The 25,963-nt window shown below is 34.1% G+C and overlaps 3 protein-coding genes across 5 annotated transcripts; 1 reads left to right on the top strand and 2 right to left on the bottom strand.

Moving 5' to 3' along the window:
- Window positions 1-4,979: 4,979 nt before the first annotated feature.
- Window positions 4,980-11,866, bottom strand: LOC107789790 (protein cornichon homolog 4-like). The gene is made up of 5 exons (XM_075229063.1): window positions 11,708-11,866; window positions 9,081-9,262; window positions 8,848-8,970; window positions 8,686-8,743; window positions 4,980-5,279 (listed from the first exon to the last, which is right to left on the bottom strand). The coding sequence occupies exons 1-4, from the start codon at window positions 11,777-11,779 to the stop codon at window positions 8,716-8,718; spliced, it is 405 nt and encodes a 134-aa protein (XP_075085164.1). The 5' UTR covers window positions 11,780-11,866; the 3' UTR covers window positions 4,980-5,279; window positions 8,686-8,715.
- Window positions 11,867-14,703: 2,837 nt separating this feature from the next.
- LOC107789794 (vestitone reductase) lies at window positions 14,704-18,632 on the bottom strand. 2 transcript variants are annotated; one of them, XM_016611660.2, is made up of 5 exons: window positions 18,490-18,632; window positions 17,175-17,413; window positions 16,564-17,091; window positions 15,503-15,701; window positions 14,704-15,416 (listed from the first exon to the last, which is right to left on the bottom strand). In XM_016611660.2, the coding sequence occupies exons 2-5, from the start codon at window positions 17,299-17,301 to the stop codon at window positions 15,275-15,277; spliced, it is 996 nt and encodes a 331-aa protein (XP_016467146.1). In that variant the 5' UTR covers window positions 17,302-17,413; window positions 18,490-18,632; the 3' UTR covers window positions 14,704-15,274. The 2 variants fall into 2 exon arrangements, with proteins under 2 accessions (XP_016467146.1, XP_016467147.1); XM_016611661.2 differs by having other exon boundaries at window positions 15,134-15,416; window positions 15,593-15,701.
- Window positions 18,633-20,881: 2,249 nt separating this feature from the next.
- Window positions 20,882-25,683, top strand: LOC107789793 (small ribosomal subunit protein uS15). 2 transcript variants are annotated; one of them, XM_016611659.2, is made up of 5 exons: window positions 20,882-21,038; window positions 21,130-21,202; window positions 24,111-24,249; window positions 24,342-24,528; window positions 25,423-25,683. In XM_016611659.2, the coding sequence occupies exons 1-5, from the start codon at window positions 21,016-21,018 to the stop codon at window positions 25,454-25,456; spliced, it is 456 nt and encodes a 151-aa protein (XP_016467145.1). In that variant the 5' UTR covers window positions 20,882-21,015; the 3' UTR covers window positions 25,457-25,683. The 2 variants fall into 2 exon arrangements, with proteins under 2 accessions (XP_016467145.1, XP_075085165.1); XM_075229064.1 differs by having other exon boundaries at window positions 20,965-21,038; window positions 22,114-24,249.
- The last annotated feature ends 280 nt before the right edge of the window (window positions 25,684-25,963 follow it).

Consider the following 25,963-nt stretch of genomic DNA (forward strand, 5'->3'; position numbering starts at 1 on the left):
AAAACCGATACATATTCTTGTAATTTACTCAAAGTTGGGGGGGGGGGGGGGGGGGGTTAATTTCAAAGCAAATTTTGGGGGTATAAATGATTTTACCCAATAAATGACAGATCTATTGCCTTTTCTTGTTTGTACAGTTCAACGTTAGTAGTAAAAGGCGCCTCCTCTTTTTTATTTTTTTATTTTTTTTGAAAAGTTTAAATAAGATATGGATCAACTAATTAGTTTCTAGTCAATTTCTACGCTCAGAAAGGCTATTATGGGAACTCGATACTCGAAAATCAATTTCATCGTAATACTTTTAGTAGATTAAAAGGGGTAGTCTGGTGCACTAAGCTCCTGTTATGCGCGGGGGTTCGGAGAAGAGTCAGACCACAAGGGTCTATTGTATGTAGTCTTACCCTTCATTTCTACAAGAGGTTGTTTTCACGGCTCGAACTCGTGACCTTTTTGTCACATAGTAGCAACTTTAACGATTACTCCAAGCTCCCCTTCAATATTTTTAGTAGACTGTTTTTAATTATCAATGTTTGGCCTTAGTCGCCTATTACTATTATAGATATTTAGATGAAACTACTAATTATCTCCAATATTGTATACTTCATTCGATTAAATATTATGAATGCTAACAACGAAGTATATTATATAAACTATTTAATACTCTGAACTTTTAATTGTAAATTTATTACCTTCTATAAATCCTAACTTAAAAATATTTACAATAAAAAAAGAATTCTATAGTTCCTTTTAATCAAGTGGACAATGTGTAATTAAATAGAAATATTTAATAGCGATGTGCACTATATAAATGCTTTTGATTGGATTCATCCTTAATCCTAACATGGTTCACGCGAAAAAAGATGGATCTGAATTTAAGTCAGTTCATTAATTTAAAAAAATAAACGAAAAAGTAAATTTCACTATAGAGTACTTCTTGGTCAACTGTCTTATTTTAAATATTTAATTCAATTTATTTTTCGAGGAATGAGGCAGTAGCCTATAATTTCCTTTAATCAAGTGGTCAAGTGTAATTAAATAGAAAAAGTTAATAGCCACGTGCATGTTACGATCGAAAAAATCAGGTGTCATGCGTAAACTAGCAAAGCAAACCTTGAACGACGATAAATCAGACAACAAACGAGAAATATACCAAAAGAGACACAAACATTTAACATGGTTCGATCAATTGACCTACGTCCATGACGGAGATGAACAATCCACTATATAAAAGAGAGTACAAAATATCGAGAGAACAACCTCACGAAGAGGCAAACACAAATGACACACTATACTTGTCCCGTAAAGTTCTCCCCCTAAACACGACTCTCAAACCCCATATGGCTACATTGTGGATGCTACTGAATAAGAAGGAAGGATTTTCAATTTATAGAAGTCCAAATATTTTCCTACAAGAAAAAGGACTAGCCAAACATGGAAGAATTATAATTTTTTTCTACAAAAAGGAAAGCTCAATTATAATAAATATATTATCCTTTCCTTCAAGAAATAGAAAAATCAAATATGGTAAGAAAATCAGGACGCATAGTATAAATGCTTTTGATTGGATTCATATTTAATCTTAATATACTTCACATGAAAAAATTTATCTGAATTTAAGTCAACTTATTATTTCAAAAATAAAATATTGAAGAAGCAACCTTAATAAGAAAGGGTGGCCATCATGACAAGACCTGAACATAGAAACAAGTGAAGAAATAGTTAAGATAATCTAAGTGGTTAACCTATTAAAAACATCAGTTAACTCCATATATTTTTAAAATATTTATTTAAATTCTATACCTACTTTATAAAATTTTATTTACTTCTTAAATTTTTAATATCATTATATGCTATTAAACATATCTCATCTTTTAAGGGGCTAGATTATCTTTCACTCCAACTTAATAAATTCCTTAAAACACTCCATCATCCCACACGGAATTAGAATTACACATTTTCACCAAAAAAAATTCCAACCCTAATAATTTCTCTTGTTCTAAAAAAAAACAACCCTCTCTATTCTTTTCTATGACACGGGGACGCAGAAGGAAGAAGAATATTTAAATGGAGCATTTGTTATGTACAAGACATTACCTCTTTACCATTTATTTGTCAGATGAAGTGTTTCATCTTTTTTGTTTTTCTCTTCTATCTATGTAATCAAAAGAAAAGTTAAAATAACGTAAAAATATTTTAATTTGGGATACAATATCTAAACTAAAAACATATTAGAATATACTAGTATTCTAACTAATATATACACCACAATATTCTAATAAAAAATACAATATTCAAATCAAACATGTCATGATATTCTAATTTGGAATACAATTCTTTTTTTATTTTTATTTTTTTGAATCCACTAGGCATTGTGCCTAGGACTGATTTTCATATTCAAACTAAGCATACCACAATTTTCTAATAGAATATGATATTCAAACTAAACATACCATAATATTTTAATGTGGGATATATTATCCAAACCAAATTAAACGTAACAAATTACAATAGATTAATGAAGAATATAGTATTCAAACCATCATACCATAATATTCTAATAAAGAATACAATATTCAAAATCAAACATATCACAATATTCTAATTTGGAATACAGTATTCAAACCAAATATACCACAATATTCTAATTTGAAATATAATATTCAAACTAAATATAGAGCAGTATTCTAATTTGGAATACAGTATTCAAATCAAACATACTTTTTATTTTTATTTATTGTGTTTATATTGTTTTACTTGAAATATTAACATACTTTAATAGTATACGGTGATTAATTTACTGTAAATACAACAAAATAAGGACAAAGGTTCCCATAATTAAAAAAAATGGATAATATTTTTTTATTCTTTAATTTTATGTCCAAGTTTAAAATGGATGTAGTAAGATTTTGGATTTGCTTCGTATATATATTTCCTTTAATTTAGGCGACAAATTTGTTAGGTAGTTATTGCCCTTTGACTAATTGAATACGTGTAGTAATTAATTAATGTGTACCGGATGTAATTTTATAACTGAAGTATATAGTGTTAAGGGTTCTTAGAGGGGTATACCGTGTAAAGTTCCAAAATAATTAAAGAAATAAAAGGGAAAAATAAACAAATATATTACATGCCTGAAGTAGTTAGTTATCAAGAGGACTATAACAGCTTGTTTGGATGGTTGTTACATGTCGTTTCATATTGTATCGTTTCATATTGTATCGTTTTATATTTTATTGTATTGTATTGTATTGTTAGATGAATACAATGCTTAGATAGATTGTATCGTTTACCATCATTTCTTGATGTCACGCACCAAAAATATGAAGAATAAACTTGCAGCATTACTAAGAAAAAAATAGGACGCGAAGTAGAATTATTATATAAAAAAGCAGGGTAAAAGATAAAATATAATTATTTAATAATAAAGAAGGGCAAAATGAGAGAAAAGCAAGGTAACGACGCCACCACACCAAATCCGTCGTTACATAAAGTGGCACTTTTCGTCATTATGTAACGATGGATTTAACGATATGATACAATAAAATTTAAGTAACAATCAAAATAAATATTGTATTTAAAGTTATAATACGATACAATACAAATAGGTAACAACCAAACAAGCTGTAAATTACGACCTTCCGATCAGGGCCGGCTGGAGAGTAAGGATGCTCAAGCCATTGCCTTGGGCCCCAAATTCTAGAGGGCCCCCAAAAATATTATACTATATTATTATGTATTATATATCTTATGCGATTAATATTAAGAGTCCAAATTTTAAGATTTGTTTATTTGGTTAAGAATGGACAGACGAGTGAGTAAAGAAACACAAATTTCCGTCTTGTTAGTAGTATATTTATTTTTCTCTTCCGTTCTAATTTTTCCTCCTTTCTTTCGCATGACTTTGAGATTTCACTTTTCAATTTCAAACTTTATTTCTTTGGTTTAGCTATTTTCTCATGTTTAATTGACCCATTGATTAGAACAGAAGATCTTTTGTGTCTCACCGTTATATGAATTTTGTGAAATAGGCCTCTTAATACAATTTGGCTTTAGGCCACCAACTTCATTGAGCCGTCCCTGCTTCCGATCTAGTAATGAGATACTTACACAAAAAAATTCTTATAGGTTGAAGTGTTATTCCTAGCATGGCGATGATTAAGCTTAGTTCCATATTCACTATTCTTATCACGGCAGCCACTAGTTAGTATTCATCTCTGCTAATCTCTACATTATTCTCCTACAATATTGTGTTATATTTCATGCAAATTGAATTCAGTAATGTATATGCATGTGTTTTATTATACGAGGTTCAAATGTAAACTTTTATTATTATGTCGATAATTAGTTTATGATTGTGAAATATTTTAGTTAATGCGTCTTCATTCTCGAAGAAGCAAGTTAAAGCTACATCAGATGTTGATCATGTGCTCTCAGGATGAATTGGTGTGTGCATGGAATTTTTAGTTTCTAGTGACACAAACAAATTACAATTATGCATTAGTGTGTCTTCCTGTAATTTCAATGTTTGTTAGTCTTTTCTTATTTACTTGTCTTTTATACTTTGAATAATAATATTAATAATTGGATTTGCTAGTTTGTGTCAAAAGCTAAGCATGACATTTTCCTCTCCTTTTCCTTTTATATAAGTTGACAGCTCTAGTTTGGCAAAATTATAGAACATGGAAATATTAAAAGCAGTCCAGTACACTAAGATCCCTCTATGCACGTGGTCCGAGGAAGAACCAAACCACAAGGATCTATTGTACACAGCCTTATCCTGCATTTCTGCAAGAGCCTATTTTCACGGCTCGAACCTGTGACGTTCTGGTCACATGGCAGCAACTTTACCAGCTACACCAAGCCACCCCTTCACATGGAAATATTAAGAGCAATTATCAATATTCTTTTGTCAAAGAAAACCATTGAAAATCTATTTCTACTAAACATTGCTTTCGACTGGAAATTGAAGAACATGGAAATATTTGCAACTAAATGATTCATATTACATTTTGTAAATCATTTGCAAAGACCCATACAACAAAAGATTCTAACTAGTGTCACAATTTACATCACTTCATCTCAATGCCTATTTCCCAGAAATCAGATTTCAAGGACATCAGAAAAAGTGTATGCTTTCCCTATGTTGAGGACTACCCTCTTTCTTGATTAACTCCCTAACGCCGTTAGCTAACGACATCATTAACTGAGTAACGCCGATAGAAGCCAGAAGGCCAGCTCCACTGTGATAGTAGAATTCCAATCTCTTCATTCAATCAAACCTGAGAAAAGAGACGAAAAAATAAGCAAATGGTTTAGAAGATGGTTCAACAGAGAAATGTAGCTTTTAACATTAGCTCCAAAGAGCTAAAAGTAAGTAATAACACAACTATACCGACAAGTTTAAGAAACAAAGGGTTTAGAAGACGGCTCAACATAGAAATGTGGCTCTTAACTTTAGCTCGGAAGAGCTAAAAAGAAGTAATACAACTATACCGACAAGTTCAAGTTGCTTGAAACATAATACCTCAAATGGATTGGAAGATAAGGCTCAAAAGTCGGGAAAACTTAGATTTACATCAAACATGATTGTTGGGTGTTAATGGTATCGTTAATACATAACGATTACCAGTCCTTTTGGCTGTTGGGAATCTTCGCAATGTAGCAAATGCAACATACTTGGTTATTTCAATAGAGTGCCCCAACTAAATCCCACAAACATACAAAAATCCAAAACGCGGTATATCAGATCAGAAGGAAAAACTCAAGAAGGCATACAAATGACACCATTGATATCCAACTAGTAATAGTAAATCATCTATTTAATAGATGAGAACTGTTTTATAAGTATGGTCAAATATGTTACTTCTTCTAAATTGTTCCAACTCCTTCTCACTTTCCTTCTGACAATTTTGATGTAGCATGTGACGTTCTAACCGCACAATAATTTGCAACCAAAACTGAAAAGAACAAATGGTATAAACTGCACAACAGTTTCTATTATCTCAACAGCAAACACAAAAAGAAAAAAGCAAGGATTTGAGCTAATTCCCTGTTGTTTTTCCAATTAATTTATGCATTTAGATACCAAGTAACCTCAATGAATGGAATGAGAACAATATTTTGGGATAGCCTCATAGCTGTCACATGCAATACTAATTAATCAAATCTTGCTATCCAAACTTGCAAAATAAGCAATTAATATGTCACATGCACTACTAATGAAATTGGAGAGATTTGGTTTTGTCGTACATCACGAATGTTATTTTAGTTATATGACATTTTTCATAAGAGATTTGGTTTTGTAGTACATCACGAATGTTATTTTAGTTATATGACATTTTTCATAAGAGAAACATAATACATGAGATCTGTAAAAATACAAAAGAGATCTTTCTAAAGTCATTTTCTTCTATTCAAATCGTAAACGGGAATAGGAGATCATTTCATCATCAACTTGTATAACCGTGTCATTCAAGCTTGCAAAATAAAAGATTAATGCATCATATGCACTACTAATCAAACTGCGTATACTTGTTATCCAGTCTTGCAAACTAAGCAATTAACAAGTAATTAGTTCATTACTTGAATTATGTGCACAACGCAATTACCACTAGGAATATAACAAGAAATTATAAACAATTCAATCTGAACTTTTACAATCACAAAAGAAAAAAGTCTATAATTTCCTTAATCAAGTGGACAATGCGTAGTTAAGTAGAAAATTTTAGTAGCCATGTGCATAACATAAATGCTTTGGATTGTCTTCATCTTTAATCGGAACATGCATCATATGGAAAAAATGGATCTGAAATCAAGTCAACCTTATTTTAGAAAGAAAAACAAAGAAGCACACACCACTATAGAGTACGTCTTGGTCAAATATCTCATTTTAAATATTAATGCAATTTCATATGTATCAAGAGGTTTATAAATTACGACCTTTGGATCGAGCAATGAGACACTCACACAAAATTTCATAAAGCGTGAGACGCTATTCCTAGCATGGCGTTGCTTAAGCTTAGCTTCATTATCATTATTCTTATCATGACAACCATTGGTTAGTATCCAACTCTATTTATCTCTACATTGTTCTTCTACATTATGTTGCTTGTTAATATGTATAGAGGTACGAATTGAGTTTAGTAATGTGTATGCATGTGTGTTTCATTATATGATGTGTAAATATGGGTTTTTCATATTATGCTTAATGATTAATTAATTCTGATAATTATGATGGTGAAATATTCCAGTCAATGTGCACTTGTTCTCAAAGAAACAAGTTATAGCTACACCGGATGTTGATCATGTGCTCTCAGGACTCAAGAGAAGAGTGCTCCCACAGCTTAATACTTGTCTTAGACCTTGAACGTCGGACAGTGATTGCAGTGATTGTTGGACTTGTTGTACTTGTTCACAAAGCATCTTTGATTGGGAGCGCCTTTACTACTTTTGTGCGTAAGCGATTTAGTGTCCACAAATTACTATTATGCATTAGTGTGTCGTCATGTGAATTCAGTGTTTGTTCGTTTTTTCTTATTTCCTCGTTTTTATACTTTGTAAAAGCAATAAAATGAAGTCATGAATGACTTTCTATTCAGTAACTGATTATGCTCCAAAAGATGGTTGGATTTGCTTTGTAGTAGTTCTATCATTCATCATGCATTTTCTAAAGTATTTAGTTATAAGTTTATCACATATAGGTTCTTTCTCTTGTTCATTTTTTATATTCATTTACCCTTCAACTTTCTAACGTAGTGTTTCCTTTAACTATTTACAATGGGATTTTTTTGTCCGTTTTGCTCTTTAGGATCTCTATACAAGGAAAAAAAGGAAAAGAGAACTAAACATGCACAAGAAGTGAATTTTAGGTACTCACATATAACTTTTAAAATAAAACCACATAATTCCAAACTTCTCAACCTATGCAGTTGAGTATTTAGGTCCAAGTGCACTACTTTATGTATAATAAATAGTACTCCATCTGTTTCAATTTATGTGAACCCATTTGATTGGGCACGGAGTTTAAGAAAAAAGAGAAGACATTTGAACTTGTGGTGTAAAATGAGGCACATATATTTTGTGTGGCTATAAATTATTGCATAAAGATAAATTGTTTCCAAATAAGGAAAGTGGTCATTCTTTTTGGCTCGGACTAAAAAGGAAATATGTTCACATAAATTAAAACGGAGGGAGTATATATTAATGTCACATATGTTTTTTGAGATATATTTGCAATCAAAAAAATGTATTTCAAGATAATTTAGAAGGAAAATAGTACACCCAGACAAAAGTAGTTGGAAGGGAAGGTGGAAACAGTGGAAAGATTTCAGTATATGCAAGTGTAAGTTTGTAACCATGAGTAAACAATGTAGAAGTAGGTACTTAAAGCTTTTGAGTTATATAATGTGGAACGCCATTTCATTTTAGCAAAAAGCAATTAAACTGGCCTCAAAGTAGAAACCATAGTTCTTCATTTGAACACGATGAAGTATTTTTTATTGAAAACATGTAAAGAAAACAAAAGATAAACTTCACGACAGATAACTGATCCTAGTTATATGAAAAGAAACGCACTATGGAAAGGTTGAAAAGGCACCAACTTAAGGACTTTGCTAGTTTTTCTATATAATTCCAAAGTCATATGGGGAGGGGGGGGAGGGGGGGGGGTGGGGGGGGGGTACGTACCCTCAGCGAAAGCAGCAAATTCGTCATACTTCATTCGTCCACAATGCTCCAAACCATCCTAAAATCACAAACAAGATTGCACATGAGCCAAAACTAACGACATAACTTTGTTTACAAGTTGTTTCAGAGATGAGGATTAGCAGCTTGTCGCTGATACCATACCAAAATATCGAAAAGGCAAGAAGTATCACAAGGTATCCAAGCTTATATAGCCGTATCTTCTTTTCCCATGGAAGCTGATTGAAAATCTCAGTTACATCTACCAAGTGGGAGCGATCTGCATAGCTGATCAAAGGTTAACAGCAGTTGAGATGTCAGAGCTAAGAAATAGTTAAAGGGATTAACAACCGTCACATACGACGATTTCTCTACATGTTTCATTTATAGATGCTTACACTTTGATGTTATAATATAGGTATGGTAGACATATCAGAAACATCAACCAATGCCCCGTCACAAGATGTAGGAAGCACAGCACTCCGTGAAGAACAAACTCTGGTACCACTGCTCTGTTAATCCGAGATGCCGAATCATAAGGGTTAACATAATCGTATTCAAGGTCTGCCAAGCACATGAGCTGCAATAAATAACTGCAATTGTAATATTCTCCAAGCCCAAATATAAGGAAGAAAACACCAGTAAGAAAAGAGAGAGAAGGTGAGCTCAAAAATAGTATGTTTTGGAAGCTATGAAGTTAAGGATCAGTGATACTTGAAATATTGCTAATTATTCTCTCAATCCTATGAATCGTCTGGGTCCATCTCTATTCAGACAATTCATCTAAAAATCTAAATTATTTCTACGTTTACGTTCAACCTACTAAAACCCTCCTTTTTTTATTGGACTGTCTATGCTATGTGAAACTCAAGTAGACTATTGCTAATGTGAACTAAATATAAATATGTGAGAATGGCTCATGTCTTAATGTCTTCTTTTTTAAATATCAAAACAATATACACCTTTTGCAGATTTCCAATTTGAGAAAGTTCATTCACTCCATTCAACAACATTGGACCCTATCATCATAGCTAATAATTATAATCATTTGACGTCAAGCCCATTTTAGATAGCCTGTATCACTAGAGAGTTAATTGTAAAAGTAGATTTTGTGTTCTAATTCTTTAAGTTTTTTGTTTTAAAGTAAGTAGATATTGTATATTTTAAGTTTATCTTCCTCGACACAGGGAAGCAAGCATTAAGAAGCACGATAAGCCTGCCAAACTGGTGGTCACACAACATAATACAACTAAAATCTTTTGAGTGGGATCAAGTCACTTTTGGCTTGTGGCTTGGCTCCGCCGAAACTTAAGTCAATAATATTCAACTATAGGTTTGACCAAGCTTGAAAGGAACGGAAATCAACCGAGACCCTGTTAGCAGAGGCGAGCGAGAGGAGATTGAGGGTTTTGAAGAAAAACAAACAAGAATCTTCATTCCTCAGCGAAGTTTCCTTGCCGTTTTACCCTTGTGTAGCCTCGGTCCACGGTGAAAGGGTCTGCACTTGAGCCTAGTTAGACTTAGCTGAAGTGTTATTACAGACGAGCCACATGCGGGGAAACTTGCACCAGTGGTACTGGCCAGGCTTCCCTAAGGTATCTAATAATCTTTCTTTTGCTCGCCGCTGATACACCTCTCCTAACTATTGCCCATGTACTCTAGAATGATTCGTCATAGTCTCTCATCTTTAAGGGTTAAATAGATCAAAACAACATACGATAATCAAACCTCATTAGTATATCACAACAATTTGTGTTCCTACATTATCAAACATCATTTACAAATAATGCCCTTGGGTCTAATTGTATGATCACTATTTGAAACCCTTCAAGATATCTTGATTATGACTTTTTGATACCCAAGAAATGCCTGAGAGTCTACTGTGCACGGTTCCAAATTTGGTGAATAATGGACTCGCCCCTCTACCCCACTTAAATAATGGTCCGAACCCTTGACGAGATATCTTGGTAATGACTTATTACAGCAAAGGCATTCTCAAACCTATGTCTAGTCAATCAGCTGAAACAAGCTTTAATTTCTTGGATGATTTGAAAGTCAATCAACAATTCTGCAATTTTCAAACTAGTTAAAGTTGGCTATGAGTTCCGTTTCATGACTAAATATTTTGTCTTTTAAAGCAAATTAAGGGTTTTCTACACTAGAGATTCTCCAAATTCCCACCCTTATCTCTACACTGAGCTATAAATATTCAGAAGTACTTCACCTATTATTCTAGACTCTATCTGGGAATAACAACAAAAGGAATTGCAAAGAAGAATCTTTTTTTTTTCCGAGGGGGTGCGAGGTTACCTCTCATTTACCAGCAGACATTAAAAAGAATCTATTTTTACTTCAAAGACCATTGAACTTCTTGGGAATTCATAGGTTGACACTTACAAAAGATTCCTTTTTTTTTTTTTTTGAGAACCAAGAAATCCCCGAGGCCGATGGATCACATTTCCAAACTTGGTGGATAATGGGCCGTCCATCTACCCTTTTCTACTTAAATACCAGGCTTTTATTTATGGCGGGGCTCACATGTCTAACCCACACATCACAAATTGAGCTCTTACCACTAGACCAAAGCCCTAGGAGCGACACTTACAAAAGCTTAGAGGCAAGAAAATTAAATTCTTTTTCTTTTTCTAAGAAGCACTAGAAACTCAAATTTCAGACTAGCACATATTTGTGCTGCTCTAGTTTCTTTTTCTCAATATAATACGGTACAAAACGATAACATTATAAAACAATGGCTAACAACCATTCAAACAAGCTGTAAATCAAGTAAAATTGCTTCTATTCAAAATTTCCCCTTTTGTTAAAGCTTTGATTTTTTCACTTTCCCAATTTCAATCACCCCCAAGAATAGCCAAAAATGCAATGAGGTAACATAACTATTACAAAGAATCTATATGGGTAACCCCCAAATTACCAAATAAGCAACAAAAAAAGCCCAGTTCAGATATGTATTAGATTTATGAATTTATTAAGAAATATTCACAAAAAAAAAAAAAAACATATTTACCTGGTAGAGGATAGTAGCAAGAACAGCAACAAGAAGGAAGAAGGAAAATAGCCATGAGAGTAGATCACCCATGGCCTACTTTCTTCCTTCTTCCTTCTCTTTGTTCTTACTTTTCTTTTTTCCTTTTTTCCACTTCTTTTTAGTGAAAACAGAGTTGTGACCTTCACTCTTTTTAGGACATCCCACTGTTCTGTTTCTTGCCACGTAATTTCATTTGACCATTTCTTATGTTCTTTTACTGTTTGGTTTAATTCTAAATACACCCCTTGAGTTTTGGCCTTGACAACGAGAGCACCTATGAAGTTTGAGTAGAAATGACTTGGGATAGCCACTTTTTAATATGGTATTTAGTTTTAATCTAGTATTTTTAATGCTGAGCAAAAATAGTCACTACTTTATGAAAATTAATATGAAAAGACGTTTTTACCCTTTCTTCATGAGTGCTATTAAATATTAAGGACATGGTGTCCTTAACATTTACAGTGCACACATGAAGATAAGGACGCCATGTCCTTAATATTTACACTATACATATGAAGTTAAGGACATGATGTCCTAAAGTTTAACAACGAAAAATACAAATACAGGATACTTTATCCTTAATATTTACACAGCATTCATGAAGTTAAGGACACTATGTCCTTAATATTTACACAATACTCATAAAGTTAAGGACACTATGTCCTTAACATTTACACTGCACACATGAAGTTAAGGACACCGTATCCTTAATATTTACACTGCACATGTGAAGTTAAGGACATGAGATCCTAAAGTTTAACAACAGAAGGTGCAAATACAAGTTAAGGACATTATGTCCTTAACATTTACACTGTACACATAAAGTTAAGGACGTCATGTCTTTAACATTTACACTGCGCATATGAGGTTAAGGACATGATGTCCTAAAGTTTAACAACGGAAGGTGCAAATACAGGACACTTCGTCCTTAATATTTACACAACATTCATGAAGTTAAGGACACCATGTCCTTAATATTTACACAGCACCCATGTCTAGCACAGGGGTATTTTCGTCCGAGCAGGTAAAAAATTATTAAGCACTGGCTAAAGAGTAAATACATTTTAAATAGTAGCTAAAGAGTAAAAACATCTCTAATTAGTGGCTAACTGTGCACTTCCCCCGAAGTTTGAAGTATGGGTGTTAAGGGGCCGGACCGGGTCAGAGGAAAAGGGAGTCGGCCGGTTTCGGTATCGGTCCAGTTATCGATTATAATTTACCGGTTTTATAGGTTCCGGGTTTAGCCGGTGCTAAATTGAACCTGAACGGTTCTGGGTCTAATGGGCTGGGCCGGGCCGATTTTGTTTTTTTATTTTTTTGTATTTTGTATAACAATCGTTATTTATACTAAAAACTAACGTATAAAAAGAATGTTTGAATAAATTTCAAAGGCTTTAAAAGCCTTATATTTGAAATTTTGAATAAAAAGTTAAAAACTTCAAAGGCTTTAAAAGCCTTATATTTGAAAAATTCGTTACGAATTTAAGATAATAGAATGAACATGAAAAACAAATATAACTTATAATTTGTAAGTTCTTTTTTTAATTTAAATTTGCAACTTAAAGTTTACATTTTACAACAACAAAATTAAAGAAAAAAGAGTAAATTCAAATTTAAATTATTAAATACAATCTTCAAACTTCAAAGGTTTTGCATTGCCCTAGTAAGTTCTTCATAATCAATATGAACTTCTTGGCCATCTACTAGAGTGTTAAAATTTGAATTTTAAAATTTGAAAATTGAAATTAAGTGGTTATATAAAATTATTTAATAAGACCAATATGTAAGGATCAAACTTCAAAGGCTTTTATTTTATATTTTCATTGCATAATAATACTTCAAATTAACTTGTCTAATAAACTAACACATTAAGCTTAAATAAGTCTAATAAATTCAAAATAACACAAATTGTTTTAAATCAACTTAAATACCAATTTATGGAGGACGCTCAAGACAACCCTTGATATGCCTCCTTAAACAGCTTGTGCCCTTCCACTTTCGACGAACATTTAAGACTCGACCACAGTTCTTGCACTCTATTTTGCGAACTTCTTCATTTTCTTCTACCACCTCAAAGTGTTCCCAAACATGTGAGCGCACTCTAGACGCACTGGGCATGATTTAACTTGAATTGAGAATTTGGGTCTGAAAATTGAGAGATGAGTGAAGAAATAAAGAAGAGGGGGAGGTATATTTATAGTTTTTCAAAGGGTTAAAATAATAAATAATAAAAATGTTATTTTTGAAACAAATACCCAAAAAGGGTTATTCTTGCAAATTTGCCGTTGGGCAACGGTCAAAATGGCAGTTGACCGTTGCCAACGGTCAAGACTATTAAAAAAAAAATTGAACTAGCCGTTGAACTGGTTCACGATTGACAAGACCTTACCGGGTTGGACCGGTCTGGTTACCCGGTAGTGAAATCTTTCCCGGCACAGGCCAGTTCCCGTCCCAACCGGGCCGATCCGTTTGACACCCTTAGTTTGAAGTGGATCAGAGATTTCCTTTGTATTTTCTCCTTTTTTTTTTCTTGTTATAACGATAGTGTTCGGACTAGCTTGTTACATATACAAGAACATGATTAGGAAAGAAAGATACAGATGCTTAGTTCGTCTCGGTGATTTAACAGATGAAAAAATAAAGATCGAAAACAAGTTGATGGATCGTGGAATTCCAAAAAGAATGATATAGCACTATTTATATTGCAAACTATTCGTGCATTTAATTTCAAATAGCTAGTAGTAGTACTTAATATGTTTAGATTTAGTACGTCCCGTTTAAGATTTGAATCAGTATCAGTTTCCAAATGTTTTGCTTTTCCAGAAATTAGTAGAAAGAGTAATCCAAATAGTCGATTAGTCTAGACTCTTAAGTAATAATGTCAATGAAACCGAATGCCTTAAGAAAGATACAAGATATAAGGTATTAGGGGCGAAGCTAGAGTATCGGTTACGAGTTCGACCGAATCCAATAACTTAAAAAGACTTTAATTTCGAATTCATAAATTTCAAATCATGACTCTGTTTCTTATAAACAAGACACAAAAGCAGATAGTGTTTCTTATAACATCTCCATTATATGTAATGCTTAATACTTTACATTAATTCAAAAAATGCTTCAAAGAAGAAGCTAAAACAATGATTTTTAATTTCACCAATCAGGAAAAATCCAAAAATGGAGGTTGTTTAATTCTCTGCAATCCATTGTCACAAAGTTTCTTAACACTTCCATCTTCCAATCTGAATCCAATCTGAACACGGGATATCTGCCAACTCCCACAACACCGGATAACTCTGTGCACCAAAATTTGGATGGGTAGCAAGCTATTGCCCAGTGTTTTGCCTTCCGCTGAGATTTGAACCTGAACTAGAGTGCACGAAATATGATCGATTTTCTTATCCTTCTTAAGTGTCCGGACCACCTTGACTAATTTCACGAGATACCTGCTACCTCCCACAACACCTATTAACTCTGTTCACCAAGACATCGACAAATAGGAAGACTTCACTTAGTGTTTTTGCCTTTCCGCTGAGATTTAAACCTGAACTAGAGTATACACTTTTGTTTGCAACATTCAATTGCACCATCAAACATTTCCTCAAGGCCATACTTGTACTTAAATCCAGTGTCCAAAAATTTCTTTGATGAAAGGCTAGGGTGTTTAAGCCCTCCAATCTCCCTCAAGGAACTGAAAATAGGTAAAAGATAAGTTGAATTACTTCCTTTTAATCTCGGAGGGGAAAAAATAGCTAAAGGAGCGTAACAGGAACCCACTCGGCATCAGGTATTTGATATTCAGGATACCTTGTTGAAAGGAACTTAAATAGCTCATCTGGTGTAACTTCTACAGAAGAGCAAACATACCTCCCTTTTGCTTTACTATACTCCAGAAGGAATATGTGTGCACTGGCAACGTCGTCTACATGCACGAATGGGGTAAGCGAGGGATACTTCATGCAGTTTTCCTGATAACCTGCATAACTCAGAAGACATGACAAAGAGAGAAAGGCTTAATCTAGAGAAAGTTCGCCATCATAAGCTGATTCAACACAACATTTTAAAAAAAAAAGTCTAGCTATCTAGCACAATTAGAAGTGATGTATGTAAACAGTGGGGATAAGATGTGATGCTTTTTAGCTATTTATCCCAAAGAAAAGATAGAGCATTATGAAAAGAATGAATTAGATGAAGAAATTAGGAGCCGGAAGTTTCTCGGCAAGAATGAAAAAGAAAATGCTCCTTAGTGAAAATGAACAAACAAAAAAACTAGAGGTCGATATGGGCAAAACTCATAGAAGTCTTTCTAAAAAAAACACGACGTGATCACATGAAACAAATCTTTAAATGAGGAATAATGATGAAAATCAACTGAACCATCTCTGAAAAAGAACGCGATTATGCCTGTTGAAGAAGAAAGATGAGTTCATAAACTGCTCAGATCAAGACATGCTTATGCCAAAGAAGAAAGGAAAATAAGGATATTGCTTCCAGCAGTTGTATTGCAAAATGTTCGTACAGCGACAAACATATAGATATAACATTAGCTTCCTTTATTAAGAGCTTTGAAATAATGTCTCCACTCAAAATCTATCTAAAACTTATGTCTTTCTTATGTTTAGGTAACGATTCTGCTCATTATATCAATCAGCTACACCTTAATCAAAATTCTTCTCAATACAGTTGAGGTTTAGAAAATGGACTTGCAGAGGGGACTATGAGAAACTAAAAGCTTCCTTTCTTACTTTTTCTATATAGCAGTAGATAAGAGATTAAACTAGATGGTAAATAATTCGACACGAGAAAGTTACAGGGATTGAAGAGCAGAAGGGGAATACCAAAAATCATTGCCATGGCTGATCGTAATGACTCTGGGAATCGAGGACTTAAGAAGGGACCGTGTATCCAACTAGGAATAACAGTCACCATATCAAGTCCATGCTTCTCAGCAAATTCAAGAGCAGCCTTTTCCGCTAACGTCTTACTAATCACATAAGAAGCTGTAGATATAGGCTTTAAGGTTTTCATGACACTGATATCAGACCATGAGCTCTCATCCACTGTATCTAAACCTTTATCATTAAACATAAGTGTTGTTCTGCTGGAAGTGTAAACAACTCGTCTTACTGTTTTTGACTTGAGGCATTCGCGTAAAATCCCCAATGTTCCATCAACTGCTTCTCTTATCTTTTCATCTTCAATTTCTTGGTCTCCAAAATTCATCGGATGAGCAACATGAAATACTCCAACGCATCCTTCAATAGCTGCACTAAAGCTTTCCGGTTTGTCCAAATCAGCATGAAATATCCGTAGCCTTTGGGATGCACCGGACAAGTTAGTGAGGTAGCTAACATCTGTTTTATGACCTAAAAATTCATTCAAAGTTTTTCATCAGATATTACACTTTTAGCTTAAAAGACAATGAATAGAATAAGTGGGAAACATTAACCTCGAGCGGACCTTATGGTAGCATTTACTGAGTAGCCATGTTGAAGAAGCTTCATTATCAGCCATGACGCTAGATATCCTGTTCCACCAGTTACACAAACCATACCTTTGCTGTCAACCACTTCCATTTCTCTTTGTCGGTTATTCTGTCCTCTTAATATCGTCACTATCAGCTGTCGCTTCGACAGATGATCTGTCCTTTAACCCCCTTTCCTCATAAGGCGCGGTCTGACTCCGACTCTGAGAAGAAGTTCGTGTGATTAGGTCCCTACTAAGCAGAATTTACAAACTATGCAACACTTTTCAAAAAGTTGTTAGAAAAAGAAGAGCAAAAATAATTCTCAATCTGTCATTAGTGGAAAGCATGAAGGGGTCGTTCCGTTGGGAAACAAGTTATCCAGGATTAATTCTCCCGGGATTAGTTGTCTCGAGATTGTTATCACACCCATAGGGATAAAAATAACACTACAATCCCAGGATAACTAATCCCGGATTAGTTATACCGCGATTTTATCCCAACCAAACGTAGGATAAACTCATTTCAATTTTAATCCCTGGATTAATTATCCCTTATCCCTAGTACCAAACGAGCCCTAAGAGTTAGTAAAAAACGACTAGGCTCAATCCCAAAACTAGCTGGGACTGGCTATTAAAAAGGAAATACTGCTGTAAATTTTCTTTCAGATGTTTTAGTTGTATTAATACTGTAACTAATTTCATTTTTCAGCTATGACCAAAAATAAAAATAAAAAGAAACTATTTTTGGTTTATTTGGTATCAGGGGTCAATTATTACAGTTCTCTTATTTGCTTCTGTTAAACATTTCTAAACTTCATTTGTTTCTAATACTGAAGCATCTAATATCCATCTTCACTTCCTAATCCTCTTCTCTGCATCCTGATCCAACTATTACTTGTATTTATAGTACTTTCTAAATCTTTAGCTATTTTTCTTAAAAAAGATAAATATTACTTCCTCCCTTCCAATTTATGTGGACCTTTGAAACTTGTACTCCAAAACAATACAAAGACATTTGAGTGACTGTAAATCATCTCATTAAGTATGAACTGAGAAATTTAAAGTTAAATTATTTCTAAATATAAAAATATATTACTCCTTTTGAATATTCGGACAGATTAAAAAGGAAAAGTATCACATAAATTGGAACCAAGGGAGTATAACAATACCTATTTGTATAATTGACCAAATGTGGAGTTTTCAACTTCAAAATTGAATGTTTCAAAAAAAAAAAATTACTACTTTATTATCTAGAGCAAAAGCAGAGGAGGGTAAAAAATAGGGAGATTTTTCAGAACCTGGTAATCTGGAGTTACTCAATGAGCTGCAAACGTTCACGATCAGACTTCTCTGGCCAACAAAATCAATTTTATCAATTATTGGAGAAGGAAATAAAGAGAGATTTTGCATCAATCATTGTGAGTTGAAACTTGAAAGTCTGTTGATAAGCTTATAAGCAGGTATTAACTTATTTGCTTAAACATTAAAAGTATTTTATAAATCAATATCACCCAACAATATAGCTTAAAAATACTTTACAGGTTGTTTGGATGATTGGTTATTGTTGTATTGTATCGTATTTTCACTTTAAATTCGATTTTTATTTTGATTGTTACTTAAATTTTATTGTATCGTATCGGTAAATTAATCGTTACGTAACGACAAATATGTCACTTTATGTAACGACCGATTTGGTGTGGTAGCATCATTACCTTATCTTTTTATCTCAATCTCTCTTTGTTATTATTAAATACTAATCTTATTTTATCATTTACCCTACCTTTTATATAGTAATTTTACCCTATATTATAATTCTTCTTTATAATATCGCGAGTTTATTCTTCGTATTGCTGGTGCGAGATATCATAAAACGATGGCAAACGTTACAATCTATCCAAACATTGTATTCATCAAACAATACAGTGCAATACAATACAATACGATACGATACGTTATGAAACGATATGTAACAACCATCCAAACAAGTTGTTAATATGTTTAATTCTACTATTTTATCCTTCATACTTTGTAATTCCCAACATTATCCTTTTCCAAATAAAATTCCTAACTCTTTCCACTCCATTTCTATAAATCATCTTTATGTAAAAATACTTTTAAATTTTAAATAGTTTATAAATAATTTTAAAAATAGTTCAGTCATTTTAACAAAAAAGAATTAGTGTATGTTTTAACACCTCCATTCAAACACGTAAAATTATATTTATTTGATAATATTTTGGGCAAAATTCCTCCTTTTCTAAATTTAAAAAAAAAATTGAAAAACTTCAAAAACAACTTTTAGAAGGTTAAAAATCAGCACTCGCAGCCGATATATACACTAATTCAATGAATATATACACATATTTTCATACACTCTTATTTATGAATTATAAGTAATTAATTACTATATATTCTCATAGTAATTTATAGTTTAATCATACTCCATCCATTGCAATTTATGTGAACCTATTTTCTTTTTTGTCCGTTCCAAAAATAATGACCCCTTTCTAAATTGAAAAATAATTTAGCTTGAACTTTCAATTTTACCCTTATAATCACACAAATACTCTTAACCCCTTTTTGACTTGTTTAGGATCACAAATTTCAAAAGTATTCATTTTTTCTTAAGTTCTGTGCCCAGTCAAACAAGTTCACATAAATTAAAATACAGGGAATAATAAATTAATATACTTTTGTGCAATAATTTTACTTATTTTAGAAGTGTACTTTATTATTATTATTGCGAGATTTAAAACGAAGAAAAAAGGTGTGTTTGATATGAAGTTCCAATTTTCACATGTTTGGTTGGCTTAAATATTTTACTTATCAAGAGAAGGAAAAATATTTTTCAAAACTCCTTCTCAACCTTCTCCACCCTCACTCAACCACTCCACACTCTCACACCCACCCACCCCTCTCTCCAATTTTTTTTTTTAAATTTTAGTTTTTTTTTCCGTCACCACCCACCCTACACTCCGCCCGTAATTTTTTTTTTTTTATCTTTTTTGTAATTTCAAATTTATATTTTTTCGTTTTTCTGCACCACCCACCTCCCACCCCACCGCACTGCCCCCAGCCCACAAAAAAATATTTTTTTTACTTTTTTTTTTTGTAATTTTTAAATTTTTGTTTTTTTCTTCTGCACCACCCACCCCCTCCCCACCCCCCCCACCCCACTGCCCCATCCCGCACAAAAAAAAGTTTTTTTTTAAACTTTTTTTTTTGCAATTTCAAATTTCTATTTTTTCGTTTTTCTGCACCTCACTCCTACCAGGAAAAAAATATTTTTTTTATATATTTTCATTTTTCGGTTTACAAGTTTTTCAGTTCTAGTTTTTTCATCTTTCGGTTTACAGGTTCGAAATTTTACAAGTTTCAAAAGTTATGAGTTCAGAGGTTTATGTGTTTGGAAGTTTACGGGTTTAGAAATTATAAAGTTTACGGGTTCGAAATTTTGCGGTTTCGAAAGTTTAGCGGTTTAGAAGTTTATAAAATTTGTGGGTTCGAAAGGTTGTTGGTTCGAAAATTTATGACTTCATGTTTATTGTATCTAAATTATTTATGAATACTCTTGAGAAGTTATTTTTCTTAATTTGCGTATCAAATACCGAAAAATAAATAAAATTAATACTTGAAAAATATTTTGTTGGAAAACATTTTACACGTAAAACATTTTCAGTCGTTTCGAACACACGCAAAGACTTCATTGCCAAAGGAAAAAAAGGAAAAACAATGAGCAGTCTATAAAGCCGTAATTACCCGCAAATAACCATTTTAGGGTTTTATTGCTGTGGCCACACCCCAGAACACCGCCGACAGCCGCCATGGGTCGTATGCACAGTCGAGGGTTCGTTCATTCTTTCTTCCATTTATATAATACTATATTTGATAATACATTGTACTGATCTTTGTATGTTAATCTTTTTTTTTGCTCACAGTAAGGGTATTTCAGCTTCAGCACTTCCGTACAAAAGGACTCCACCAAGTTGGTTGAAAATCTCTGCTCCTGATGTAAGCCCTTGAAAATCTTACTTAGTTTTGCTCAATTTGATGAAATAGAAATATACCGTTGGTGTTTACAAACATTTATTATGAAACTAGTATTTTTTTTATTTGTATTTGCATAATATTGGTATGAGATGATTTAAATGGAGTAATTTGGCCAGTGAGGATTCATATGGCTGATTCGAACTTGTTTGGAACTGAGGCGTAGTTGTTGTTTAGTTATCTCACTCTATTGACTTACTAAAAGAGTAAAAGCTTAGAGTGTGTTTCCTTGAGTATTTTTTTATATTTGTATTTGCATAATATTGGTATGAGATGATTTAAATGGAGTAACTTGGTCAGTTAGGATTCGTATAGCTGATCCGAACTTGTTTGGGATTGAGGCGTAGTTGTTGTTCATTTATCTCACTCTATTGACTAGCTAAAAGAGTAAAAGCTTAGAGTGTGTTTCCTTGAGTATTAATATTTGTATTTGCATAATTGGTTTAAATGGAGTAACGTGGTCAGTGAGGATTCATATAGCCGACCCCAAGTCCCAACTCTATTGACTAGCTAAAAGAGTAAAAGCTTAGAGTGTGTGTTTCCTTGAGTATTCAAAGATGTTGCCTTTAGTGTGTAGGTGGAATGCACTCCAATTACCTTATATATGCTTATCCATTTCGACTTTGTTTACCGTTTCCGTTTACTGCAAACTACTGGAAAAATATTCCACCTGTTTTCTTCTCTTATAACTGGATTCAATATTTCGTAATCAATGTCAAGGATGAAACATATGCAAGGTAATATGTAGATTCTGTAGCCTAAGCGCCTAACCATGAAAAAGCAAGTGGGGGTGTTGCCCTTTGCTCTTTTGAGCTATGTTCCAGATAAATGATGGATGCATAGGTTAGTGATGCCTCGTTACTGCCTCTGTGCAGGGAAAAAGATTAGCGTGTCAAGTTGAAGAAATTAGATTCCATAGATCTTTGAGGAGGTCGTGGGAGCGATGCGTAAGATGAGTCGGGGCAAAGCGACCGGACCAGACGAGATTCCAGTAGAATTTTGGAGGTATGTGGATAGAGCAGGCTTGGAGTGACTTACTGGGTTGTTTAATGTTATCTTCAGGATGAAGAGGATGCCAGATGAATGGCGGTGGAGTACGATGGTTCCGCTATACAAGAACAAAGTTAATATTCAAAATTGTAACAACTATAGGGGTATCAAGTTACTAAGTCATACCATGAAAGTTTGGGAAATGGTGGTGGAAGGGAGGGTAAGGAGGGCGGTGTCTATATCGGAAAACCAGTTCGGGTTCATGCCGGGCGATTCTACTACAAAAGCTATCCAACTTATATTAGGGCGATAAAGGATATGTATGATGGATCTATGACTCGGGTTAGGACTGTCGGAGGTGACTCAGAGCTTTTTTCGGTGGTTATGGGGTTACACCAAGGATCTGCGCTCAACCCGTTCTTATTTGCCCTGGCGATGGACGCACTGACACACCATATTCAAGGGGAGGTTCCATGGTGTATTTTATTCGCAGATGATATAGTTCTGATTGATGAAACGCGAGGCGGCGTTAATGGGAGACTGGAGGTATGGAGGCAGGTCTTGGAGCCTAAAGGTTTCAAGTTGAATATGACTAAGACGGAATATTTGGAGTGTAAGTTCAACGATGTGACGGGGGAAGTGGACATGGAAGTGAGGCTTGACTCACAAGTCATCCCTAAGAGAGAAAGTTTCAAGTACCTAGGGTCAATTATCCAGGTAGATAGGGAGATCGACGGGGATCGACGGGGATATTACGCACGATATTGGGGTGGATGAAATGGAGGTTAGCGTTTGGAGTCTTGTGTGACAAGAATGTGCCACTGAAACTTAAAGGTAAGTTTTATAGAGCGGTGGTTAAACCAGCCATGTTATAGAGCGGTGGTCAGTCAAGAATTCACATATCCACAAGATGAAAGTAGTAGAAATGAGGATGTTATGATGGATCTGCGAGCACACTAGGTTGGATAAGATTTGGAATGAAGATATTCGAGAGAGGGTTGGCGTGGCCCCGGTGGACGATAAGATGCGGGAAGCGCGACTTAGATGGTTAGGGCACGTGCAGAGGAGAAGCCTAGATGCCCCGGTTAAGAGATGTGAGTGGTTTGCTTTGGCAGGTACGAGAAGAGGTAGATGGCGGCCTAAGAAGTATTGTGGCGAGGTGATCAGACAGGATGTGGCGCGGCTCCAGATTTCCGAGGACATGGCTCTTGATAGGAAGGTGTGTAGGTCAAGCATTATGGTTGTAGGTCAAGGGATAGTCGAGCGGTTTTATTCTTTGTACCGGCTAGTCTGATAGTGTTTTGTCTAGGATTGCTAGCGGTTTATGTTGTGTTTCACACTTTTGCATAGTATTTGTGTTATTGCTTTTCCATTTATTTATTTGTTGTCTCTCATGTTGCTGATATTATTTTTCTAGTTTCTGTTGTCACGGATCTATTGTCTCTGAGCCGAGGGTCTTTCGGAAACAGCCTCTCTAACCCTCCGGGGTAGGGGTAATGTCTGCGTACACTCTACCCTCCCCAAACCCCACTGGTGGGATTTTACTAGGGGGTTGTTGTTGTTGTTGTTGTAGATCTTTGTTATAACTGCTGTGATTTTGTTATATTAAGCCGAGGATCTTCCGGAAACAGCCTCTCTATCTTCACAAGGTAGGGGTAAGGTCTGTGGAAATACACTGGGTATGTTGTTGTTGTTGCAGTTGATGAAATTAGGACATGTTGGACTTAGTTCAGTTAAAAAGAGCCAAGCTAATATCCTGAAATAATGTGATAACTCTTAGTTGCACAACTGACTGATCGTTTCCTGACCTTGGTAAACTCATTCAGTTATTTCCTTTTGTTTTACTAAAAGAACATAATAGATGTACTTTCTTGTGTTTCAGGTTGAGGATAATATATGCAAGTTTGCCAAAAAGGGTTTGACACCTTCTCAAATTGGTGTTATTCTTCGTGATTCTCATGGAATTGCTCAGGTGAAGAGTGTAACTGGTAGCAAGATTCTCAGAATTTTGAAGGCTCATGGTACTTATTTGGCATGTTTGGCGATTCAGTTGATACTTCATAAGACTTATCGAAAGGAAATGGTTGATTAACCTATGATTTTTGTATTCTAGGACTGGCTCCTGAGATTCCCGAGGATCTCTATCACCTTATCAAGAAGGCTGTTGCTATCCGGAAGCATCTTGAGAGAAACAGGAAGGACAAGGATTCCAAGTTTAGGTTGATTCTTGTTGAGAGCAGGATTCACCGACTTGCTCGTTACTATAAGAAAACAAAGAAGCTTCCACCAGTCTGGAAGTAGTAAGTCCACTCTCATATATATGACTTTAGCATTGTGCTTCTGAGTCACCATAGTAAACAGTCTAATCTTAATTTTGAACATAATGTGTTCAATGCAAGTGATTGTGGAAATTTTAATAGGATATAACTTTTTGCTAAGCATGTGTTGTGATTGTCTTTGGGAGGGTGAATTTTTATTAGAGACTTTTTCTGTGGCTCCACTAGTACATTATGCTTGGTTTTCTCTGGAATTTAATTTTGGATTTCTTTATAGCTGGAGAATGGAGACTCTTGTTCCATTGAAAATTTTGAATGCTGTTGCTCTCCTGGTCAACTTTTGGTTTCTTGTATTCCTTGCAGTTTTAGCTTTATGTTTATATCATCATGATATAATGAAAAGGTTATTTGAAGGTGTATGTAATTTTAGTGGTAGGTTTAGTTAACTGAAAGAATAAATCATAGGGTCTTAATGTTTAGTAAGACAAGCCTCGTTATAGTTGGTTTTTCTGGATCTGCCTCTACACTTTCTCATTGTAGTACTTGAGCAATCTGTGTGTTTGTACTTTGTAATGAATTCTCTGCTGTATTTTGATGGGATTAAGTGCAGAAAGCTCTTGGGACAATCTCAATCTGCACTTGTTTAAAAAAAAAGGACAAGTCTTGATCTGCACTTACAAAAATAAAAAAGACAATCTCAATATGCATACCAATTTAAAATTACTGCTGTCTCCTATAGTCTGAGACGACATTTAGCCAGTTTACTTTCATCTCTGGTTGCTCAAATTGGTTTATGTGAAGTTAGTTTCAATGCCAGTTCATCTCTGGTTGCTCAAATTTGCTTTTCTATTTTCCGGTTGCCTTTCCTTTTTTTTGTAAAAACGCATTACTAATGTCTTTTATTCGTGTGCCTTGCAGTGAATCTACCACCGCCAGTACTCTTGTAGCATAGAGAAGGTTCTGGCACTGGAAATGCGACTTTTGCAGCCGAAATCTGCCTCCAAAATTCAAGATTAAGTTTGGAACTGCCAGGATGTTTAGCGAGAAAAGTTTTTGTCAAGATGTTTGCGCTGATATAATTTTCTGTTTTAAGTTGGTCTTCTGTTCGCTTTTCTTTCATTAGATGTTTGTGATATATTTAACTCTTAGCGGCTTTTATTGAATCCTGATCTTACCAAAGTTTTCAAATTGCTAGATATTTAATTGTGTCATTAGTAGAAGTCTTATGCCAAAAAGAACTAGAAAATCTGGATTGTGGGAGAACAGTATACTTCGGTTACTGCAGGGGACGGTTTGCACTAACCATTGATCTTATTTTCTAGTTTGAGAATATGGCTTAGAGCAAATTTGGACATAAAATTTGATGGAAGATTTTTCCAAAAAAATTTACTTTTTTCGAAATCAGCGTTTGTTCATAAAATTTTCAATTCACTTGAAGATGCATTTTTTCAAATTTTCG

The sequence above is a fragment of the Nicotiana tabacum genome, chromosome 13 (assembly GCF_000715075.1).
Source record: "Nicotiana tabacum cultivar K326 chromosome 13, ASM71507v2, whole genome shotgun sequence".
Classification (NCBI taxonomy): Eukaryota; Viridiplantae; Streptophyta; class Magnoliopsida; order Solanales; family Solanaceae; genus Nicotiana; species Nicotiana tabacum.

Bases quoted from the DNA above. Each gene is read 5' to 3' on its own strand.
- LOC107789790 (XM_075229063.1), bottom strand. From the start codon at position 11,779: ATGGGTGATCTACTCTCATGGCTATTTTCCTTCTTCCTTCTTGTTGCT. The intron at 9,263-11,707 runs GTAAATATGTTT...TATTTATTGCAG, and splicing joins TTGCTACTATCCTCTACCAG to CTCATGTGCTTGGCAGACCT. The intron at 8,744-8,847 runs GTATGGTATCAG...TTGTGATTTTAG, and splicing joins CTTGCCTTTTCGATATTTTG to GATGGTTTGGAGCATTGTGG.
- LOC107789794 (XM_016611660.2), bottom strand. From the start codon at position 17,301: ATGGAAGTGGTTGACAGCAAAGGTATGGTTTGTGTAACTGGTGGAACA. The intron at 17,092-17,174 runs GTTAATGTTTCC...ATGAATTTTTAG, and splicing joins TACCATAAGGTCCGCTCGAG to GTCATAAAACAGATGTTAGC. The intron at 15,417-15,502 runs GTGGGTTCCTGT...ACCTATTTTCAG, and splicing joins TATCAAATACCTGATGCCGA to TTCCTTGAGGGAGATTGGAG.
- LOC107789793 (XM_016611659.2), top strand. From the start codon at position 21,016: ATGGGTCGTATGCACAGTCGAGG. The intron at 21,039-21,129 runs GTTCGTTCATTC...TTTTGCTCACAG, and splicing joins GGTCGTATGCACAGTCGAGG to TAAGGGTATTTCAGCTTCAG. The intron at 24,250-24,341 runs GTACTTATTTGG...TTTGTATTCTAG, and splicing joins CAGAATTTTGAAGGCTCATG to GACTGGCTCCTGAGATTCCC.